A 23856-nucleotide genomic window follows, 5' to 3' on the forward strand; every position below is an offset into this window, starting at 1 on the left:
TGATGACTTCTGATGTTGTGACATTTATGAAAACTTTATGGACACTGTGCTCTCCAGCCTGTGACATTTTGGATTCCTTTTAAAGCAGTTGTTGATTGTCTGTACCATAAGGGCAACCAAATTCAAACTGAAAAACAGTAGCGAGAAATAATGCTGTTAATGTACACTTATACTTTTCTAACAACACTTTTCTTGTCTTTATTTTGAACCGTCAATAGCTTATAACAGCAAAATTAGCTACGTAGACATTACAGTAATTAAAATGACAACTGCTAGAAAGACCTGAAAATGTAAATGTTCATAATTTACCAGATGAATGATATTGTAATGACGCTAATATTGCATTATCATCGGATAGGGTTTACGTAAATAAGGGAAGTATTCCTAATTCGGTATACTGTATATCATTTCTGTTTATAGGTTGTGTAAATCAGAACGTGTTTAATTAACAAGCGAGCACACTTCTGACTAACACTACATATAGAAAAATGATTAATTTGATAAGATTGTGTTAAATAACACATGCTGAGGTATAACGGCTCTTCTCTGGAGTTGAGCGACTGATGACTGCCTTTTGGTGACATTTCAAAGCATTTAATCAATGGTTTGAACAGTCGAGATTGATGTAAAAAGCTCTGTAGCTCCTGGTTGTGCATTAATTGGGTACATTTATTTATTAAAAAAAAAAAAAAAAAGAAACAATGAAGACAAATATTATTTTTAGTCTAAAAAGTATTTTTTAGTAAAAACAAGATCAATAAGTTTATAAAACAGTAATTTAGTAACATAAATAAATCAATCAAAGTATAAATCTTCATGTTAAGATGCTTTTACAATCATTTACCTAGCATAATAAATACAATTGAACATTTTCCATAAAAACAAACAAATTTGAACTGGAAACAAATTTGATTTCAATAACATGTTAAAAGAAGTTATAAAAGCACCAATACAGAGCCAGTGAGAAAATCAAGACACTATGGTTTAACCAAGTCAGTTTGTGTTTGAAAGACGTTTGGTACTTTGTTTGGTTCTTTTAAAGCATTAAGACAAGGCAAGAAAGAAGGCTGTTATTATATGGGGAAACTGAAGTTAAATTAAAACAGAAAATATTGGATGAAGTTGAACAGTCTGATCTCAGTAATGACTTTAAGATAAGTCCTGTAATTGTAATGCCTGGAAACGACATGGGCACTAAGCGTTCACAAAGCTTCAGGACTGAGGAGGTACAAGACGCATACTGTAACATGAAGTATACCACCATGTCTTTATCCGTGTCTTCAATATTGTTCGGTGTTAATTGGTTTCATGCGTTTAATATGTTTTTTCAGCCAACCAACTCCCTCTGATCCTGTTCTTAAGCAAAGCAACATGGGCACTTGAAATCCTTCTGATATGTTGTTTCAAAAACCACAGTACAGCAACTTCAAGTTTTGTGCCTTAAATAGAACAATCTGTCATAAATTAGTCACATACTGTATACATTTTCAGTAATTAAATGTAATCAAACCTTTATATACAAAACAAAGAACTGCCTTTTAAGACATTACATCCCTGAGAGTGAAACATGATCAACATTATTTAAAAACAATACTGAAACAAATCATCTGGATATGTATGATGAGAATAAATATAGGGTCTGGAGTAGACAGCATTTCTTTTTAGACATTACTGAGTGGGCTGAGCAGCAAAGAGAAGTGGGGACAGTGTAAAGCTGAATTCTTTGAGGTACTTAAGATTCTGACATTCTGCATTTGGTTTTAATGAGTTTCCTTCTTTGTTTTGTCATTTGATGAAAACATTAGAACGGCAAGGTGGGCATTTTAATACAAATACACAGATCCGTGTAAAAGTCACTAAAATATAGTTTTACACTATACAGTACTAAGGTAATTGACACAACCTCCTGATATCACACACTGAAGTAGTTTGTGATTGTAGGGTTTGTTAAAGTCCCAAAGTGTTATTAAATAAATAAATTATATGTACATGCACACAAATTGGAAGTATGACTAGTTTTAGACCATGTTCCATCTAATAATTAAACCACATGTTGAATTTTTAAGGTAGAACAAAACATTTAACAGTATTTCAGTGCATAGCATTGTTTTTACATTTTTACAATATGCCAATGTGGAATACACGTTTTGAAGAATTTATCTAGTTTATTTACACTTTATTTCTGTTCTTCTTTCTTTAACACTTTGGGGCTTGACATGATTTACTTCAAGTTAAAGAGGATACTCCATCTCAAAGGAACATTAACCAAATCTCTCTCGCACAAGCATCATAAGTTTCTTCTTGCCCTTGTAAATCTGTTTCAAGTTGTCAATGAATTGTGTGAATTGAATGTGTCCATCGTGAGCCATGAGGAAAGTCTCTCTTGCTTTACTAAGAAATTCAATAAACTCACTATAGTGTCTGGGGCTGATGTGAGTTAACCTGGAGTGCGTTGTGTTAATGTAGGCCCCAATCGTGGCGTCCAAGAGCTGTCGAAGTGGAGCTTTGTCTAAGGACATGATCTTCCCAGAGTTCCTGCGACTGTGCAAGACTATTCCTGGTGTTGTTAATGTACAGCGCCGCAAAATGTCTGATAGCACAGTGGCACATTTAACACTCTTGACAACCAGAGGAATGACAGCGGCTAGTTCATTTTTCCCCAGCGAGTGGCTGAGAGCACAAGCCCACAGTACATCATTGATTGCTGGGTGAGTGTCTTGGTTGTAGCTAAGGTTTAGGTGTGACAAAGCTAATGTTGCTAGCTTGTACGCCCTCATAGGATACCCGCGATGCTCCATGTAACGCGCTATTGTAAACAGCTGTGTATAGTTCATCCCTGTAGTGGCAGCATCCAGCACAATTTGGTACGCTGTCTCAAAGGCGATGTGGTCCTTCTCACAAAGGGTCAGTGCGGACAGGGCACAGTTTTGTGGGTCTTTCATGGCACACTGTAGAGCTAGGGTGCGGGCGGAGTTGGACAGGTTCTCCTGCTGATGGCAGTCCAAATGGAGACGGACTATGGTACTGTTGGACATGACTGTGCTGGCCACAACACTGGTGGCCTCGATGGGAGTGAAGAGGGTAAACCAGTTCTGCATGATGCTATCCAAGGCAAAGACACCTACAAAAGCATGGAAAAGATTACATATCGATCTACATGGCATCTACATTACCAGTGAATTGTTTGCTAGTCCTCAACTGACTGAAAAGCTCTTTGTTTACATTTTAATTGGTCTTCACATAGTAGTATAGTAAATCCAACGACTATCGTCTGATATTTTAGCCTGTGGCCATTGGCTTCTCTGGATTCTAAATAATTGCTATTGGTATCAACATGAAAAAAATAAAAACCATAACAGTCGATCTGTACTATTAAACTTACCAACTTCAGTTGCACATGTCACCAGCCACCGCACCATTTCTCTCCTTCGCCAGTTCAAAGTCGAGAGAGTCATCCTCATGACCTGTAGAAAGCGCAGCATTAGAGCTGATTGTGTGTTGTGTTGTTGTGAGTGTGAAGTGTGTATCATGTTTAACAGTTGTGTACCTGAAGGCCCAACTCAAGAGAGACTTTGAGCAGAGTAAGATCTGGTAGACTGTCCATTAGAGTGGCAATTTTGAAGGCATCCTGAGCAAGTTTGAAGATATGGGACGAGGAATGAATGTTCTTTTGGATAGATTCTAACACTGTTTCCAACTTACGTGCATCACCTAAAAACACCAAAGACACATAAATTAAATGCTTTGCATTAATAAAAATAATAATTGCTCAATGAGTAACCAAGTTTACCTTTGGCAGCAGTGAGCATGGTTGAAGCCAGTTCACACTGCTGGGACTCTATGTGGCTCAGAGTGAACCAGCGCGGGTACCGGTTGGAGACCACAGACATAATTTGTTGTGGCCTGGAAAGGTCACTGGAGGGGACTGTGGACTCCAGAACTGGCAGCCTGAAAGCACAAGAAAATATGTTTAAGGGGTGTTATTTTCAAATATACTAAAAAAACATTTAATGCCGTGTCTGCACGTATATAAACATCAGAAAGAGAACTTTTTTCAGAAAAAAAGATTAAGCTCTTTTGATAGCTAACAACTATTAAAATTAATTAATTAATTAAAATATATTATAATAATAATAATAATAATAATAATAATAATAATAATAATAATATGTGAAAGGGCCTGTTATTTGCATTATTATCTGTACTTTTGTACTCAACTCTTTAACAAATGTGAAAAAGGACAATGTCTTTGATTACAGGTTGATTTAATGGATAGACTTACCTCATGGCCCTCAGTGCAATCTTGTATGCCAGTTCAACATTATGAGGTAGAAGTGAGGTGAAGAGATACTTGGCAAAAGTGTGCATAGGGACACTTTCTCTGTAGAGCAATTCTCCCAAACCACTGTAGGGACCAGCTGTGCACAGAACAATGGTTTAGTCAGCTGTATCTCCACAAACAAAATAAAAAACCACTAGAGAATGTAACCTTGCCTGGCAAATCCAGAATATATCTTTGCATTTTTAAACAGACTGATATCAGTCTGGTCCCCATGCCTGGTGTTGTGTCTAAAGCCCGGCCAAACGTGATCGTGCAATCAGATGTGTTTTTTTTTTTCAGTGACAGTGAATGAAGGAGCTCATTGGTCACCTATGAATTACACGTAAAATCTAATTTATGTCCCCTTACATTTACAGAGTTTAGTGCTTCACGCATTGATTCTGCAGAAATCCGCAATGTATTTCAGCCCCCTGTGGTCTTTTTTTCCTTTCTTTTTTCTGACGTGGACAGACAATGAGTGTCCCCGATTGGCTAATCCACCTGTCAATCACCTCCATTTAAAAATGTGGGAGATTCATCGGAGGCCAGACTCACATCTTCGTAAAGTATTGAAGAAGAATTTACTTCAGGCAAGATGTAAGGATTACAACATAAAGAAATAAATATGTATGTTACAACAGAATGTGCAGATGTGATTAGTAAAAAAGGAAATACCCATATTCATAATTGCTAAAGCATATCAACAGAACTAATTCTTAAATGCATCTTAAGTGAACAGCATTTCACTTACCCTCTAATAAAATTGTAGCTTGCTTGCGAAAGACCTTCACCAAAGTTTCATCTAAATCCACTTCTTGCAGCTTGGCCAATAGCTGTTCTTCGTTGCGACACACTTTCTCCTGGGCGTAAAGACCATCTGGCATCACCCTCTGCTGACCCAGGCCAATGAGGGCAGTCTCCACAGCCAAAGACACAAAGGTCTCTCCTTCCTCTAAGAAGCTGCCTGAGGCTGAGGGAGGACAGAAGAGAGGATCCAAGGTGACTTAAGGGGAAATTGTCCCTTTGGGGAATGGATTGACTCCAGTATTGACAAATGTATTGATCTTTTTGTTCATTGCGCTGTTCTTTCTACAGAGCTTATTCTCTAGAGGGTGGTAATCATGGTATTTCAATGGCTAAATAATGTCTTGGCAGGTTCCATCATTCATCCCAGGAGGGTAAAAATCATCACAGATTAACAATTTTGGATCCTTAATGAAATTTGACAAATGTATTTATACAGGTAAATTTACTTCAGGAAACTGAAAAGATGTTTTGTATATTTGACATTTTATCTCTTTATTGCATTTATTATGTATTGTAAAATGCATAATACATGTATTTTAATTGGAGTGTTTATCCTGGTGCATTTCTTATTCATGAACTGTTACTGCAGAATGACTGGAAGCCTATCAGCATCAGTTTTTGCCACTACAGCTAATAGTAGGCAATAGACAAAGAGAAGATGCTCAATCTACGTGTACCTGAGAAGTCCAACATGGATAGTGCTGCTGCTTCCTCTTTGCCTTGTCCCACCTCCAATAGAGTGCTGAACAATGTCCCAATAGGGTCCAGAGGATGGCCCACCCAGCCCTCCAGGTTGGTCACTGAGGTCACGCCTTTGTGGAGCAGCTCTGCAATAAGGGAATTTTGTTATTCATTTCTTGAACACTAAATGTTCATTTATATATTAAACACAAAACACACCTTTTTTGTGAGACCGAAAAAACTCTAACTGTTTGCACTGCTGTCTCCTCAAAGTGTTCACTACTGCAATCGCCAAGCGCAGTGCTTCTCTGGGATAGCCATGAGACCTCAAGGCATCTACTCTGGCACATGCGGTTGGGACATGCTCTGAAGAGGAAGAAATAATATAATGAGTGAGCTAGGGCCCTTGGATTTATCATTCAATCCTATTTGTCTGCACCCTCTCACCATGCCACAGGGGCCAGCCTCGGTTGTCAAACAAGGAATTGTGGTGTTGGTCTTGATGGCAGTAGTTCGTGTAATGGTCTTCAGTGATGATGTGCTGCAGATGAGAGTCCTGCCAGTGGAGGTCACATGCCTCTATGGCCCGGGTGAACACAGTCCTGTGAGGCTTTGAGTGAGAATCTGTAAAAACAAGAAAAACCTTGTAAGAACTGCACTCTGCATACCACAAGACGTAAATCATGTTCAATTTATGCAAAAATGAAGAACATTGTTCAGACAAGAGGAACTAAGGGGTTAAACTGTATAATGAAAGTGAGATATAGGGGGAGTTTGGGAATTTAATATACAATATAACTAAAGGTAATATCTCGACTATGGATGGGTGTCATCACACCTGGGTTACCAGCTGGGCCCTGGGGCAGAGAGTTGGTCAGATTGGTCAGGTCGCTGCCATGGTTACCATCCTCCAAGGGGCAGACATCAATGCTGTTCCACCGCTGGAGCTGCCGAAGCCAGAACGCCTTCTGCTCAGGCTTACAGTGGGGATTCAGCACCACACACATCCACAGAGCCCCTGCAAAACACCCACACAAACATGCTGTGTTTAGCTGTCATTTTACACAGGGACTATATTTGAAAACTAGCTGTATAGCTAATACTGGTATATTGACAGACACAAAATATTGTCCCCTGTCTAAATACTAAATAAAGTTAAAAAAAAGACAAAAAAGCTGCAATGGAATCCAAATTATATAAATCCACAAAACATAGTAGGACACTATCTGACCAAAATGATTATAATAAAGAGGATTTAAGTTCACAAACAGCAAGTGTTTCTACCTAGTTCATCCCACAGCTGCCTGTACTTGTCAGTCATGGTGGTCCCCTGTTGCCTCCACAGCGCCAGTCGTGGGTCACCCATGAACTGCTCTGTGATCAATGTCAACATGCGAGCTCCATTGGAATCCCTCATCTTCAGCATTTCTCTCACCTGCAAAAACAAAGGTGGAGCTTAAGGCAAAATAAAATACACTAAAGACTATCTTGTCCAATACAAAGTGCAATACCTTGCTAAACAGTAAGTTGAGCTGTTTCCCTGAGCCATGGTATCCGCCCTGGGACAGAAAGAGCTTGACCTGCTCCTGAACTTGCTCCTCATCTAGATGCCAACAATTCTCATCGTCAATACTTGCCCCCGCTGTTGGATCAGGAGCGCCTAAAAACACACAAATCAATAGCTTTAGAATTGCTGCTTAGCTCATTTTCCATTGTAATTAACTTAAAGACAAATTAATGAAATTACTGTACTGTAAAGGAATGAGCAGCAAGCATAATTATGTTAGTGTCAGCATAAACAGTAATTCACCAGTTGCTGAGTTTGCGACTCTGCAGTGCTGGTTAAGCTGATGTGATCAATACCATAAACGTCACTGTAGAAGGTGAAAGCATTATAAAAACATCAGACTAAGCATGTAATATGGGACTGAAAATATAACCTTAACATTATAATTAAAAACAAGAAACAAACAAGACTCCTGGATGTCCTATAAGTATATGTGCTTTTGGCTAATATTACAATAATAGTGTTAGTTAAATGCACACTTGAGAATGGGTCTTGAGTTAACTCACCATGAACTTGGTTGATCTCAGAGTTTTGAGAGAGGATTTCGTCTGCTAGTTTCTGTGCTGTGGGTAAGACTTCGGTGTGGTGTACTGTGATGAGGTACTGGACAAACTTCTGCAGCTGGTCCCTGTTCATCTGAAAAAGTGTCTCTGAGATGGGCAAGCGTAGTTTGACCTGCTCAGGCTTCCGTACCCGGTACAACGACAAGGCTACGACATGTGCACAGTAGAAGATGTCCTTGTTGCCACAACTGCAGGTCACTGCTGTGATTTTACAGCGGTCAAAGCTGATGCTCACGCTGCAGACCATCTCCGGCTCTGAGGATGTGGCCGGCTCCTTCACGGTTCCACTGAGGTGAAAGCCTACAAAAACACACAGAACTGTCAGCGTCTCAAGGTAATAGGCAGCTCAAACACTCAATTATACACAGCAGAAACTGAAGATATAGACGACAGCCACAGAGGTAAAACCAAACATTAATTTCCCTTCCAAAACGACTCCAGTGCTTACTTTACCATAAACACACCCCTGCCTTCATCCAAATGAACAGATCATCTGACCATCTGCAGTGAGAGCAACTGTTGTAGCCCTCAAACTAAATTATGTCAATGTGTGGTAACTGGCCACACACAAATGACTTTGTGACCTTTGTCCACAGAGCACATGGACGAGGTTACAGTTTAGTGTAAATCTGGATAAAGACATGAATTCCAAAATGAAACAATGTGACAAAGTGTTTTGCTAAGTTGCAGTAGATGGTACAGTACACACTTCACCACAATAACAGGTCATGATGAACGAGCGTTTGGTCACTACATTAGAATATGGTAATGTAGGTGTTTCCTGACGCATTTTAGAGATGTACTGAGAATGGAACATGTTGATAATGCAAAATGTTAGAGACAAGACATGCTATAAACACATGCTGAATGTAATGTGATTATCCTGCGCTTAACTATGAAACCAAAACACTGAACTGGTGGTTTTAGGTCACTTTCATTTTACAAAACAAGATTCAAATTCTGCATTTCAATTGCATTGTTACAGATAGTGTGTGTATGTGTTGGCTGGCCCACAGCTGAACTGCTGACGTCACAGAGCAGTGGGGGAGAGGCTGTGTGCCTCAGCTGAGCAGAGCACATGGAGCGGTTACACTTGGCGACGAGCCAAAACCCTGAGCTCAGCGTTCTGCGACACGCTTCCTCTGAGAGTGCGCCTCACAACTTGCATAATACAGCTCAGTGCATCGCATAGCAACTAATCTTAACTCCTTCACGACCAGACTCGCATAACACTCGCCTGCAAGCTGAGATTTACCGTCACTCTCAATTAGAGTCAGCTTTAGTTTCAGAATGGACAAGGAGAAAATGGGATGGATTTCTGGCATTTGAAGAGCAGACATTGGCCTGAAGGAAAATTGTTCCTCACCGTTTACACTCGAGGCCAAGAGGCATCGTGGTCAGTGAGCAGTGGCTGCAGGGGGTCACAGCCTTCGTTTAACTGCACTGCCCAAACAAAGGCCCTGTCACACACACTCCGCTCTCACACACACCAGTTAGCCATTAAGTCATCAAAGATGGCCACTCAGGCGGAAGTGAGAGCCCTTCGGCCAACGTGAGCTTTGTGTGTGTGCATTTCTGATGACAATGGGGAACCTAATCTCTCGCCCGTGGAGATACAGAAGCACCTCTGGGGCTGTCGGAAAGAAAAGCAAACAACTAATCAATAATCATGGTGCACTGATTACTATCACTCTGTTATACAGCCGCATGGTGACATTTCAAACTCTATTTAGATATGAATAAGATAGGCTAGGGCCTGATACTGGACACCAATTTCAAGACCACATTATATATATATATTTTTTCAATACAGTATAATACAAAATAATAACTTTTTACATTTCCATGTGCTCATACTCTAGTTCAAGATTATTTTATAACTCTTCAGGTTGGGTCCTGTTTTACTCTACTTTTTTAGTATCGATCCTTGCTCAAATTAATAAAGTTTATATACTAGTTTTAGTATTGAAAAACATCTGAGTATTGATTTTTTTACCTACTATAGCTAACTGCCCGTGTCTGCTGTAGCAATCAAGCGCGCAAAAAGCCTTGTAGTAATGCAGGGTGATGGGTCAACACATATTATGATGAACTGACCCTTGAGCCAGAGATCAGAGAGATCTGATAACTGGGAAGCAACTTAAGATGCTCTGTCACATAAAATCAGGTCATGGAGATTTTCAGTCAAATAGGGCCCACAAACCATCAGTACTCATTCTCAGACTATATTTGTTTCAGTGTTTGTGTTCGCACTGTTAGTACAACGCCGATATTCTATTTGCCTGACCAGCAAAGACTGCACACTTTTCCAATATTTTACAAAGACATATCATTTGGGTCACCATGAATTCCAATGGATATGACTGACAGACAGACAAACCAACCAATCAAAACACATTTTGCTATGTTTTGTTTTTTCAGCAGAGCTTAATGAGAAACTGCTAAAATAGGGTCATACTGAACGCATCATAATAAAAGGTTTTAAAAGGTTGTTAGGTGAGTGACCACACACTCCCATTCTCTATAGCTCCAGCTTCTGATAAACAAATCTCTGTGTTAATTAACTGTTCTACATAAATGCATTATTGTGGGTTGTCTCAATGTATGTCTTTGGTTTTGTTCTACCTCTGAGGACCACTGACCGTGCAGTCTCTCCTCTCTTCAGAATTGAAACAGAACACATTATTACTAAGTCCAAAAATTTTCTGTTAACATTTCAGACACTAAAACTAACTTTGAGGCCAATAGTGTGTCACACCTATTCTCGTTTCAACACTTCTCTACTGAGTCGATCAACTTCCTGCATCTACACAGTATAGGTTTCAGAGTGACTGCTGGCAATGCCATAGAAACTAGCTATTTCAAACTATCTTTTGAATGGTGAAAAGTCCTCAAAATGGTGCCCATAAACAGAAGAAAGTCATCAATACCTATACCAAACCCATTATCCATTAATACTTACAGAAATGAGCGATACAAATTTCTGAACAATGGATTATTACGCTGTAAAAATAATCTTTGCAAACATCTTACATGTGCAGAAATCACACTTTACACCCAAAGCAATAAATACTTTAATACAATACAATAATCTAATACAATAGTCTCGGTCATGTTTAATTCAGTAGCAGACTGTGACTCAGAGCACAAGCATTTTAAATCAGGTTTTCCTTGTGAGCAATTATTGTAACAGCACAGTCATAACCTCTGGGCTGATCCAGCCTTTGATGAACCAGGAGCGACCGTTGGCTGTTATTTCGACGTCATAACGGCACTTCTGTTGCAGGAAATACCACTTCCCTCCAGCGTCACCAGGGGAGGGGCCCTCGCACTGACTAAACAGGATGAAGTCACACCTTATCATGGCACCGCATCAAACCCAGCACACAAACACCCGGGTCTCTGGGCTCTTTGGGCAGAGTGGACAGTACAGCTTGTTCTGAGGGAGGAATGCTCGCACAGCAGTGACTGAGCAGCAGTAAGGGAAACACAACTAACATTTTAAAATAGAGCCAGTAATCCATCAGCTGTGGTTTACAAAACTGCTGAATGATTAATAAAAAATATACAAGAAATACAGGAATAAAGATTTTCATTCATCGGCCGTTCATCAGGGTTCACATGTTGTACATCGAAAAAAATATTTTATTCAGGGCAGGGTATTACAACTAACATCATTTCTTTCATTTCAATTTGCTAAAGTGATTGTTCAAATTGTATTTCTGACTTGACTGCAAAATCCCTAAAATACAGGGTTGGGAGAGCCATACATCTCATCTCTTCTGTTTGCATGGCAGCTTGGTGATGCTGGTTAAAATTCAAGTTTCAACACCACTCCTTGATATTAATTATTGTCCAATATTTTTTTATTCGCAAAATGGTGACTTAACTTGAAGGCACATACCAGGCATACCCCTTTTTGTGTACCAACATACCAGCTGAACTGAGTGTCCCGGGCCTGTGAGAGCTTGTGTTGTCCCTGGGGTTGGGATGCTTATGTCAAGCAACAGGTTTTCAAATCATACCATCGAAACTGTCCATTATGAAATTTTGGTGGCATGCAACGTACTGGCTCTACTGTGGAACTGATGACCGTTTTATATGTGATAAACAATTAGCTAGATCACGTCAGTCTTTAGAATAGTCTGACAAGGAGTGCCAACAGATTAGGAGATAGGTAGGGCAGATAAACATTAAGTAAACTATGAGGGAAAACTGAACTGCGCCACCCAACACAAACCATGAAAGAATGGAGTAGATATTTGACATATCACCCACCCTTACAACTAGCATGTGCTGACCTGAAGTATGTGACTATTGGAAGCCTTATGGAAATGTGGCTGTCTCCATTAAGCTAATGCTAAGAACAGATGGGACAGTGTAATCCAGCCGAGCAGGTTCACACATGGCATAAATTCTGTCTAACTGCTGCACTACAGCGGATTGAGTCTAGAAGGAAAAGACAAATGAAGATAGAAATATTAATGCAGAAGTACTTAAAAATAACTATGCTATATATTGTGCAGCGCAAATTTCAATTATGATCCGAATTTTATCACCAATCAAATTTTTAAAAAAGCTAATTCAGTTGTTGCAATTATCAATCTGCAATAACCCATATCCTGTTGTTTTATAAACCGTGTGTACAATTATTAGGCAAGCTGTATTTATAAGTATTCATTTTATAATTGAACAATTATTGGGCCACTATTAGTGTGCAGAATTATTATGCAACTAAATGAAAAATGAAAATTTTCCCCATCTCACTTGTTTATTTTCACCTGTTAATGTGGGAATAATAAACAACTCAAAATGTATAAATAAACATTTCTGACAGCCAAAAATTTTTTTAAAATAATAAAATGTGTAATCAATATAGCCAACCTTCTTGTCAATAATGGTCTTAAGTCTTCTATTCATGGAGTCTGTCAGTTTCTTGATCTGTTGATGATCAACTTTTGTGCAGAAGCAACCACAGTCTCCCAGACATTGTTCAAAGAGGCGCACCATTTTTCTTCACTGTAAATTTCCCATTTAAGAAGGGACCAAAGTTCTCAATAGGGTTTAGGTCAGGTGAGGAAGGGGGACATGTCATTATTTTTTCATCTTTAAGGCCTTTACTGGCTAGCCACGTAGTGGAGTACTTTGATGCATGCAATGGAGCATTGCCCTCTATAAAAATCATGGTCCTCTTGAAAATGCAGAGTTTTTCTTGTACCACTTGCTTTAAGAAAGTGTCTTGGTGTAGGTTTTTGAGTTCATTCTGAGTAGATCTTCAACCATAAAAGGTCCACAGCTAGATCCTCTTTACTAATACCAGCCCATACCAGTACCCACCTCCACCTTGCTGCTGTGTGAGTTGAAATGGAGCTTTGTGCCCATTACTGATCCAGACACGGGCCCATCCAGCTGGTCCGTCAAGAGCCACTTTCATCTCATCAGTCCATAAAACCTTTGATAATCTGTCTTCAGATATTTCTTGGCCCAGTCCTGACGTTTCAACTTATGTGTCTTGTTCAGTGGTGGTCGAGTTCCAGCGTTCCTTACCATGGTCAAGTCTCTGAGCACTGAACACCTCGTACTTCTGGGCACGCCAGGTAGGTTGCAGTTCTGCAATATGACAAAGCTGGAGGATAATGGGTTCCTGGTAGCTTCATGTTTTGCAGTTAGTTTGCATATTTTTTTCCTCAGCACGTTTCTTGCGACACTGTTGACTATTTGCAACAAAATGTTTGATGGTTCTATGATCATGCCCCAATATCTTGCCAATGTCAAGAGTGCTGCATTCCTCGGAAATACTATACAATTTTTGACCTTTCAGAGTCAGCTGAATCTATTTTTTGGCCCATTTTGCCTGAGGAAAAGAAGCTGCCTAATAATTATGCCACACCTTGATCTAGGGGTGTTGATCTCCTTAGGTCACACCCACTCTTGACAAATACACATAACTGGCATGCTTAAATCCAATAAGCGTTCCACTTTACACAGCTTAGAGTTGGAGGATATGCATAAAAATTATGTTATGGTCAAAATACTCAATTGGCTAATAATTGTGCTCACAGTGTAAAAAACTCTAGCTGTACCTATAGCTAGACCTCTACAAACATGTTCTGAAATGCACAGGATTCTTGTATTAATTTATCATTTGACATTTCAGTCTTGTTAGTGTTCCTGGAGTTGTTTACACATATCGCAATAGTAGTCGGAAAAAAACACAATTACAGTATTTTCTGGACTATAAATTGCACTATTTTCTATACATTGTCCGGGGCGACTTATGCTCAGATGCGACTTACATGTGAAATTATTAAAATATATAATTTCACATCTTCATTATTGTCACACTCACAACCATGCAAGGGCACTCGAGGCTTGTGTACCTGTATGTACCACTCCTGTACCATTGAAAATTTTAAATTTCAAATTTCAACATTATGGTAATTTAAAAGACATCTGAAAAAGACTGAACAAAAATGCTCCCTAAAAGAAAATGGTATTCTGCAGAGTCTGATGACAGCCACACAGAAGAGGAAGCGGTGCTTCATGCACCTCCGGAGTTGGCGGAGTTGTTCATAAGTGACACCGACAATGAAGAATTCAATGGATTTAGTGATTTGGAGTTAGATCGATAGCAAACATGGTAGGTTGTTTTTTACGCTTTAGTTATCTTATTGTTAATATCTTACGTTAACATACCAGACACATATTCAATTCTGTCTATGCTTCATGTAGCTGAATAAATATAAATGCGTTACATTAGCATGCTGTACTGATATTCAGCCTGTTGTTCTCTATTTATTGTTATTATTATAACTTGCCTTTAAAGATAAATGTCTGTTCTTAGTCTCAGATTTTATAAAATAAAATGAGACTTAATAGTCCAGTACGATTTATAAATGTTTTGTTTTTTTCATTATTATGCATTTTTGGCTGGTGCAACTTATACCCCAGAGAAACTTATAGTCTGGAAAATTCAGAACATTTTTTTACAATATCATGCAGCTCTAATTGAAATACTGTTCAATTTAAACTGTTATTTATGTACCATATAGGAGGAAAAGACAAATTATCCTTTTTTTAGTTATATTAATAGGGATTCATGTTTTAAATTCCACTGTAGATGAGACAAATAGCTTTGCTCCACATTATATGGGTCAGCAGTCTGAGCTGTGCTTTCGAGCTGTTCTGCACTTCTTTCTGAATGGTGTTTGTGGAGCTGCGGAGGTCTGAAGGGCATTCCTCCTCGGAGACCCTCTTTTGGGGCCAAGGACCCCCAAGAGGCGATGACACTGGCAGGCTTTGACTTGTTGAGGGAGTGTGGGAATGGATAAAGCTCCCTTGACGAGCCCCAGAGAAAACTACAGCCCCAATGGTCCAGAGCTCCTCCTGGCTCAGCTGACACTTTGAGTTCAAATAACCAGAAGCATTACCTGCACAGTATAGGCCAAGAACAAACAGGATTTATTGAGCTAAATGAGGGGCAGATGGGGGGTAACCAGCGGCTCCCTTCCTCCACTGCCCCTCCTCTACCTGAAGTTGAAGGTTAATGATGAAATACTATGTCAGTGGAATACAAATCAGGGAGACAATAAGGATAATGCATCATTCCCTTCCGCATGCAGCACACACCACGCTAATTTGTAATATACAAATATATATTTGTTTTCCATGTTTCAAAGGCTGACATATTTTAGTAAACAATGTAACATCAAGGAAAAAAGTAAATTACAACAAATTACAACAGTAATTTAGGAAAACATCACTGTTGTATGTCGTAGCTTTCACACTACACAATCTGTTTTAAAACTTAAGCACTTGGAGCCTTGAACTCTGCGACTTTCCAATCTCATTATTGCTTCAATAAATATTGATTGTGCATGAAACATGGAACAATGCATTAACTACTAAAGCTTCAACAAACTAACAGTTGGCTGTTGCGCAGATGGGCTCTCCACTTTATTCTTCTTGAGCCTGGTGATGAGAAAATTCACCACCAGACAAAACCTACGAATGAAGTGATAGCTCACATTGCCAGACAGAAAATGTCACAGATTAAATGCTATTACAAATGTCGTGGTTACAGTGGTACAGAGTGCTTTGATGTGCCTTATTTGTAAGCTACTCTGAGTAAAGTATGAGCTTATCATAATACATGACTACAAAATGATGATAGCAGAGTCCTCCCTTTTGTTCTAGTGTATCAACCAATACAAAGTAATGGATTTGACATAGAGCTTGTGCTAATCATAAAATATTGAATATGAATACTGAATATGATCAGCTTGGGTCTTAGTAACTGTGGGGTCAGGAGCGAATCCTCTGTCAGTTAAAGTGTATGGTTTAGACTTTGGAGGAAAAACATTTTGATTATTCTCAAAACCTTTTAAAGTACTTTAAAAAAACAAAACAGTATTAACTAACTGTATTGTTTACAGACATATTTTATTACTGAAAGCCAATATTTGTTTTCAATTAAATATCATATCATTCAGCCACATAGCACAAAATAACATTATTTTGAAACCCAGAGACAGAATCAGCAAAGAAGAGAAAAGAGACTACACAAATCCTAAGTGAACTTAGACCCAAACATTGAAGAATTTACACTAAATCACCACACAAAACCATAAAAATGTTGACCTTGACCTTTACACACTTACTACCACATTTTAAGCAAACTATGTTGTAATGTTTTACTTCTTAAAATAAACTTCTAATATATCTATCACATGCAAGCATAAAGTCTCCTAAAATAAGCATTTTCACGCTGCCATAAACACAGGAGGTCTAGATACCAACCTATACTTCATCAGGAGGCGAGACCTCGACAAGCTGAAGCAGTGCTCCTGTTATGACAAACGCCCCAATGGGCTACAGAAAAAGGTGCAATTTCAGTCAAATGTGGTTCCTCATTCATCAGCACAACTATTTAGTGTTTTATTTCAGAAGGCACTGTCCTTGCTCTCTACAACCAGAGATGAAAAAAAATTAAGCTAAACTGAGTGCTTTCTCTTCACACAGGCAGCTCTCTTGCTTTATACATTTTCTTTATCAATTAATAGTTTCATTCCCAAATGCAATGCAAATGCAATCATTATGCAGTGGCCTATAAAGCCTGTGCCTGTAACTGAATATCCTAGTTCATACACAAAGCCTACAGAATGTGGGGGAAGTGGGGGAAAGCGACCAGCCATGAGGAGTTTGCATTGTATTACAATTCAAATTAATCATGCAAAGTAATGGGATTACAGTCCTCAATGCCCTCTGAAGGTGTCCTGCGTCTCACAGGCTTACAGGTGAGGAATAGCATGAAAAGACAAAGGATAAAGCACCGGCTAACATTAAAAAGACCCATCTCCTCCAGTCCACGTCTGATGGCCAGACAAACATTCTTATACAAAACACAACCTCAACAAACTGCCTACAGCTACTGTGAATATGCGTTAATATGCCTCCTCCCTCCAGTTCATTCCCATTTAACACTAAAGTGGAAAGATGCTTTGTTGGCCTTTCCATAAGATTCTTGAAAGACAAATGAACATAAAAAAATGGGAATACTAAGGATTTCTCATATCCTACTACTGAGGGCATTTTAAAGGGTTATCAGACCACAAAACCAGAAAGTCCATGTTTCGCTTATTACCTATTTACAACTCACAGGTTTAAAGGGCAAACATACAGATGGTATCATGGGGAGAACTTTTCTGAACAAACGTCTTGATATAAATGACAATACATACAATATTATTTCAGCTTCAGGGTAATTTAGGTCATCTCATGACCCAGTCTCAACTTACTAACAATAACAAATCCGTATGATTTATCACAGTATGTCATGTTAAATTTGAAATTAATTAACAATATTTTAAAATGCTGAGAACCAGGGCACACATCCTACATTCACATTCAAACTGCCCACAGCCTCAGCAGGCTCTAAATGCACCAGTCACACACATTCCCATTCACAGCGTGCAGATTTAAAGCCCCATTGTACTGTCCCTCCCCAGAGCGAGTGCGCCGCCGAGCTTCCCAATCTATTGTTATTACATATAAATTCAGTCGTGTTGTTTCATTCAGGTTATAGTTAAACGTCCACACTGGCACCTGGAGTGTGGACCGGTCCAGCTGGTCTTATCACTCACCAACTTGGAGCGCGTTGTCCACGCAGCCGCTTTCGAGCAAAGCGATCCCCCGTCGAAAAGGGAGCCGCGTCTCGTCGTCGTTTTCCCCGCTACTCCCCACATCGTCACCGCACCCGTTAAAAGACGAGTACATACAGATTTCCCGTTCACTATCCTCGGAAAAGACCAGTAAACTATCCGCCTCTGAACAGGCTCTGGTATCCGCTCGAAGCGTTCTTCTACCCGCTGAAAGGGCCACTTCTCCGCCACTCTCCGCGCCGCGATGTCCAGCAGAGTCTCCGGGCTCTTGGTCCTCGGTTCACCCTGAGAAGAGCCGTCGATCCTCTGGGCTCCTCGAAACGCTCCATTGTGCGCGTGTCGACAGCAGAGCCGTTTACTCGGGGGCTGCTGCGTGCGCTCCGCCATGTTCCACTTTAACGCGGACGGAGGAAGTCAACGCACCATATGAAGGGGCTGGAGAAGGGAAAGGGTTAGCCACGGTTAGCCACGGTATGTTTAGCCAAATGAACCTTTTAAAGGAAAGACGGGGTTGGACCTCTCCGAGCGTGTCAAACCCCTTTGTTGACAAATGAAGTGCTGGGCGTGGCCTGTTCGGCTGGTTCGAGCTAAATGAGGACTAACCTTTTGTGAGGCCAATGAGTTTTTGAAAAGAAGCTATCCCTGATTACGCCCGCCCGTCTCCTCCCGATGTAGTTTTACTGGAGGCCCTAGGACATGTTAGAGAAAGTGGGTCCAGACGAGCTGCTTTGTCTGCAGCTGAAGACTGAAGTAAAGCCCCAGTGCCGTGGTCTCTGTGGGCGGTGATTGGCCTGTCAACACAAGGCCTCGTGGTGTGGGGGGAGGGCGGCGGGCTGAGGACCGCCTCCGTGACGTTTAAATGTCCACAGGAATGTGGGTCTTTTGAAGATGTCTCATTTAGTCTAATCTAATTTTAAAAATGGACATATTCTACTCACACAATGACCCTCAAACATAACATGCTAGAGTAGCCTGGCGACAACTAGGCCTATTACAAATACTTGGCCTATTGTTTATTTAGCTCAGTCTCTTCAGCCCAAGCTACATGGAATTTATTCATGCTGAAACGATTTAAAGTATGAAGTTATTAAAAGCTATGTGTAAACTATCTGTTTGCAGGCGTGAGGCTAAACTACAGCACAGCAGATGGTTGAGTAAGAATCTGCTGATACTGAGATGGTTTATTCCCTGAAAGAGCATGCAAGGCCTTTTTGGTGTTCTGTGATCAAGGAAAAGAAAGGCCAAATTATGAATCTTTCCACAATAATTTCATTTTATTCTAACTGATATTACAGTAAAACGTTACTTATGTTAAATTGCATTACAGAAAGAGTATAGGCCAATTTTCTCCCATTTTAAACGGGAGGGGGAAACTATTTAACTCATGTATGTATACACCATGCACTACTATATTATCAGTCTTCTTTCTTATAGTGCCACCTGCTGCTGCAGGACATAGCTATCAACAGTCTCATTTCAATCTGCTGCTTCATGCTGAGTAAATGATTCAAACCCAGTGGCTAAAAATCTTTACTATTCTGTCATTTTACCCTGCAGACAATTCTGGAGAAGCACAGTAATGAGTGAGCCTTTTCATCCGGCATGAAGGGAACAGTGGGTGGCCAGCTGGGAGATGCCCCCCCCCCCCCCCCCCCCCCACACACACACACACACACACACACACACGCACACCAATTCCTAAAACAAAGCTGGTTTTCATTTATTTTATTTGTCTTCATTTTATAGCAGTATTATATTGAGCGTGAGGAGCATCAAAGACCTTTAACTTTAAATAGCCCTATTAATTATGCATTTGTATTTGAAAATGTAGATGAAATGTAGGTGGAAAAAATGATCCTCAAAATTAAAGGCAAACAGTTAGGAATATTTTCACGCATGTTACTGCTCATATGTTCATTATCATCTTTGCTTTTGCTCTGTTACCTTTCACCAGAGCATATCTTCAACATCTGATGATCCAGCCAGTGTGGAAGTTTTTCTTGTTAAATTTGGCATAGATATTGCCAATATTCAAGCACTTTTTGACAATTTTTTTTCAATTAGAAGAACATTTTTGGAGTTTTTTGTCTTTGTCCCTCTGAGTGCATTCTTCTGGTTCCTAAACACTGACAGTGCCCCGGACATTGAAGCATGAAGAATAGTTTAAGACTCCAATTAGCATGATTTCTATGGACTGACTCTGCAGTGAGGTGAGACGGCTATGTGTCGGTGATAATGGCAGTATGTACCCTCCCAGGAATAATTAGTCCACCACACTCGCCCAACACTAACCATAGTATCCTTTCACACTGCGATTTCATTTGCATCCTCATCAGTATGCATGAAATTTCTGAACTCTAATACCCTAACTACTGCATAATACACTTTAATGAGCATAAAAGAGAGCATGACAATTAAAACATGCATTAATCACAAGATAAGGAGTGCTGGCGATGGAAGTGGTGGGGGTTTGGGCACAAGAAGGAAATTGAAATAGCAATAACTATGCCAGTGGTGCTGTAGACCTATAGAGCATTAAAATGAGAAGGAGCCATGCAGGTGATGGAGATAAAGAGGCAATAGAGATGAGAGCTCTTTGATTTAAGCGCAAATCCTGGTGAGCTGGATGTGGCGTCACCACGGAAACAGATGAAGTGTGTGTTTTATCACAAGCATGCCCTTTTTGTGACAGAATCGCATATTTTTTATTTGAATATTCTCATACATTCCACAAAGCTAGCAGTTAATTTACATTTTACCCAAAAAGACAGTTAATAGGGTAAATCAAACACCTGAACAGGACGATCGTCTTGATCACAGGCTCGTGAAAATGTGTTGTTTAAATCCATATTGTATTTTTTTTTGTGAGTTTTCAGATCTTAAAACTGTTTTGGCTGTTTTTACTAATGTGTGCATTCTGTCACCATGGTAACTGCTGAACATTCAACCACAGAGATACATGCAGAGCAACTAGGCAGTCCAAACAGCAGAAACTAATACAAACATAAATAACGTAAATAAATACCTGCAAAATATAATAATATGTAAGTTAGCAACACTTCAAACATGAAAATGCTTACTTTTATATCAATCTTGCAAGTCCCATGCATCCATAAATAGTAAATAGCTGTTGCATTCGTGGTTTGTTTTGGGATGCATATTTGCTCAACATATAAAGTTGTCATAACTGGAAATACAACGGTTTATCACAAGACCAAGTCAGCCTTTAGTGAGAGCTTATTATTTCATGTTTATATTTGCCCTCCTTGAGTCTGCATTCTCTCTAGTCCAATCATGTTGTTTTTTGAGTAGCCAAACTTTAGCTAAAGACATCCGTACTGAGCTGGTCCCCTCTAGGAGCTAGTACCCTCCAGGGTTCGCTCTGGACCCCTCAAAAGGGTTGGTACAGTTAACTTTAGATAGTGGAGGCACTTGCAGTCTTTACTTATCCGCTCCAAAAAGAACCTATGGAAACGAGGCTGATCTACGACCCGCCTTGATTCTTAAATAAGCATGATTTCCGTTCATGAGATGGAATGATGTTCCAAAATGGAACCACTGCAAGGAAAATGTCTGATGGAACTGTTATCCTCTCTGCAGTAGATCTGGCAGAATACAAGTGTTTAGGTTGTGCATTTGGTCATGAAGACACGTGGCAACATGCAGAACTGAAATTAAAATAAAAAATATCCTTTCTCTATCCATTATTGATTAAATATTAAGCTGTCATTAAATTATATGGTGTCAAATTTTCTAAAACTATCATAAGATTTCTCCTTCTCAAGGACACCTCTGCTGAGTCCTGGCTCTCAGTGTACGACAACACCGGTGCAATACATGTGATTGAGTCCCATCTGATTCAGTGGGTTTGTACTGTTGAAATTGATCCCTGTGGTATCTCCACTGAAGACCAGAGGAGCCAGCGTTCCAAAGAATTAAGAACGGCAGAATAAGACAGGCAGTGCTTGTTCGGCCTCTAAATAATACAGCACCATCACCAGCAGCAAACAAAAGCATTAGTGTAACCAGGGGCAATACAGGGGATAAGATACAACAGTGTGGAATGCTTAAATTACAGATGAGAGCATACATCACATTCATGTTTGGTGTCATTAATCATTTATGCAACCCAAACCTATGGGGCTTTAGAGCAGGAGTAAGTAAGACAGAAACTTTATATGAGACTTGAAAAATAAGAAACAAGCTTTTAGCTACAGATCTGGAATGAATTCATTAAAAAAGAAAATGTTGATTCATTTTTTAAGAGCCCCATTATTACCACATTAATTGAAATTAGGGGTGCCACCCTATCAGTTTTAGTATTACAATTATTGGGAAAATATTTTTCATGAGTAAAAAGAAGATCTTTGTCAATGTGACCGGCTTTGTGAAATCAAACTTTCTGAATGATAAAATAAAGTTAATGTGGCAACAACAGCTATATAAATGGTGTACATTTATGCTGACTCTTCTGGAGTACAGATGGAATTGAAATGACCTATTTTCTGCTTGATGCTGCCACAGTAAATAAATCACAACTAGATGGTGACCTGAATAATCACCTTTATAGATTATCCAAATAACCAAAATAATATTTCTAACTGACTCTAGCCAGTATGAACAGTTGATTTCAGTTAGAAAATCAGGAGGAGGCTGGATAACTTGAGGATATTCTTTAATGATGCCAGCAGATAATAGAGATTCACTTAAACATGCGTGTGTCAGTCAAAACTGTTGGTGCCACTCATCTTCATAGCAGGAGAGCTCAGGATGGTACCAAGCTTAGGACTTGGATTAGCTGCCTTGGTTAACCATACTTATCTTGCAGTGCGTCAAGAGCAGCAGTGTATGGGCTTGGGGGGTGTTTGCACTCCTTCGTGAGTTGGAGAGTACTGGGCAGCTTTTGATGGTTTAGCAGCACTTGGTATAAATAGATAAAAAAAATTGTATCATCCACTAAGGTGGTTATTTAGCAGACTGTCCAATGCCATCTTCAGGAGGGTAAAGTCACTCTCATGACTCCTCCCTAACACTGGCAGCCTGGGATGCCGAAGGCAGAGTTGATTAGCATGTTTGCTCCGAGTTGAGGCTGTAAACCAACATAGGGAGCAGGTAGTGGTAGAGGAGCCTAGATGGGATAGGAGGTGGCTGGGGCCATGGGTCTTAGTGCTTCAAGCAAAGCTTTAGGAGGTGTTTTAGGAGTGGTTGATAGGTGCTTGAAGAGGTGGTTAGTGCTGAGCACTGATGTGATGTTTGGCTAATTCAACAACAGTCAGTAGCTGTGCAGTGGCCAAGGAGTTTGCTCAGGGCTTCACTAGCTTGGAGGGCTTCCTCTTGTGACAACTGAGCAGCTTTGGCTTGGACCTGTATTGAAGTTCATGTTCAGCCCATGAATCTTCTTCCATCTGTTTTCGTAGGTTGTCAAGTTCAAGTTGTTTAGCATACTCCTCCTGTATTGCAGCTTGCATCTGAGAGAGTCCATCTTGTGGGGAGCAACCCATAGAGTAAGCAGTGTAAGATGCTTCTCTGGTTACTGCTAGTGCTGGATGAAGTGATTGGAGGATGTGAGCTGTGCACTGAATAGTCAACTTCATAGTCCATCAGATGTGAAGGTAGATGAGTTTCTCTGTGGGGCCTGGTGTCTTCCATGGATGCTCCATTATCCAGACTGTTTCAGCATTTCTCCAATCTGGTTCAAAGAACCAGAACTGAATATAGTAATCTCCACATTAACTTTGAATAAATAACACTGAAGTG

The 23856-nt window shown here is 39.9% G+C and overlaps 1 protein-coding gene across 1 annotated transcript; it reads right to left on the bottom strand.

The window, feature by feature from the left end:
• Positions 1–722: 722 nt before the first annotated feature.
• On the bottom strand, positions 723–18759 carry zswim6 (zinc finger, SWIM-type containing 6). The gene is given in 15 exon segments (XM_033989376.2): positions 723–3121; positions 3383–3464; positions 3548–3711; positions 3791–3948; positions 4283–4418; positions 5073–5291; positions 5806–5955; positions 6029–6175; positions 6257–6433; positions 6648–6827; positions 7094–7244; positions 7321–7469; positions 7883–8239; positions 18082–18232; positions 18235–18759. Coding segments are annotated over 15 exon segments (3333 nt in total). The 5' UTR covers positions 18487–18759; the 3' UTR covers positions 723–2261.
• Between the last annotated feature and the right edge of the window lie 5097 nt (positions 18760–23856).

This window comes from Periophthalmus magnuspinnatus, chromosome 23, assembly GCF_009829125.3.
Source record: "Periophthalmus magnuspinnatus isolate fPerMag1 chromosome 23, fPerMag1.2.pri, whole genome shotgun sequence".
NCBI lineage: Eukaryota > Metazoa > Chordata > Actinopteri > Gobiiformes > Gobiidae > Periophthalmus > Periophthalmus magnuspinnatus.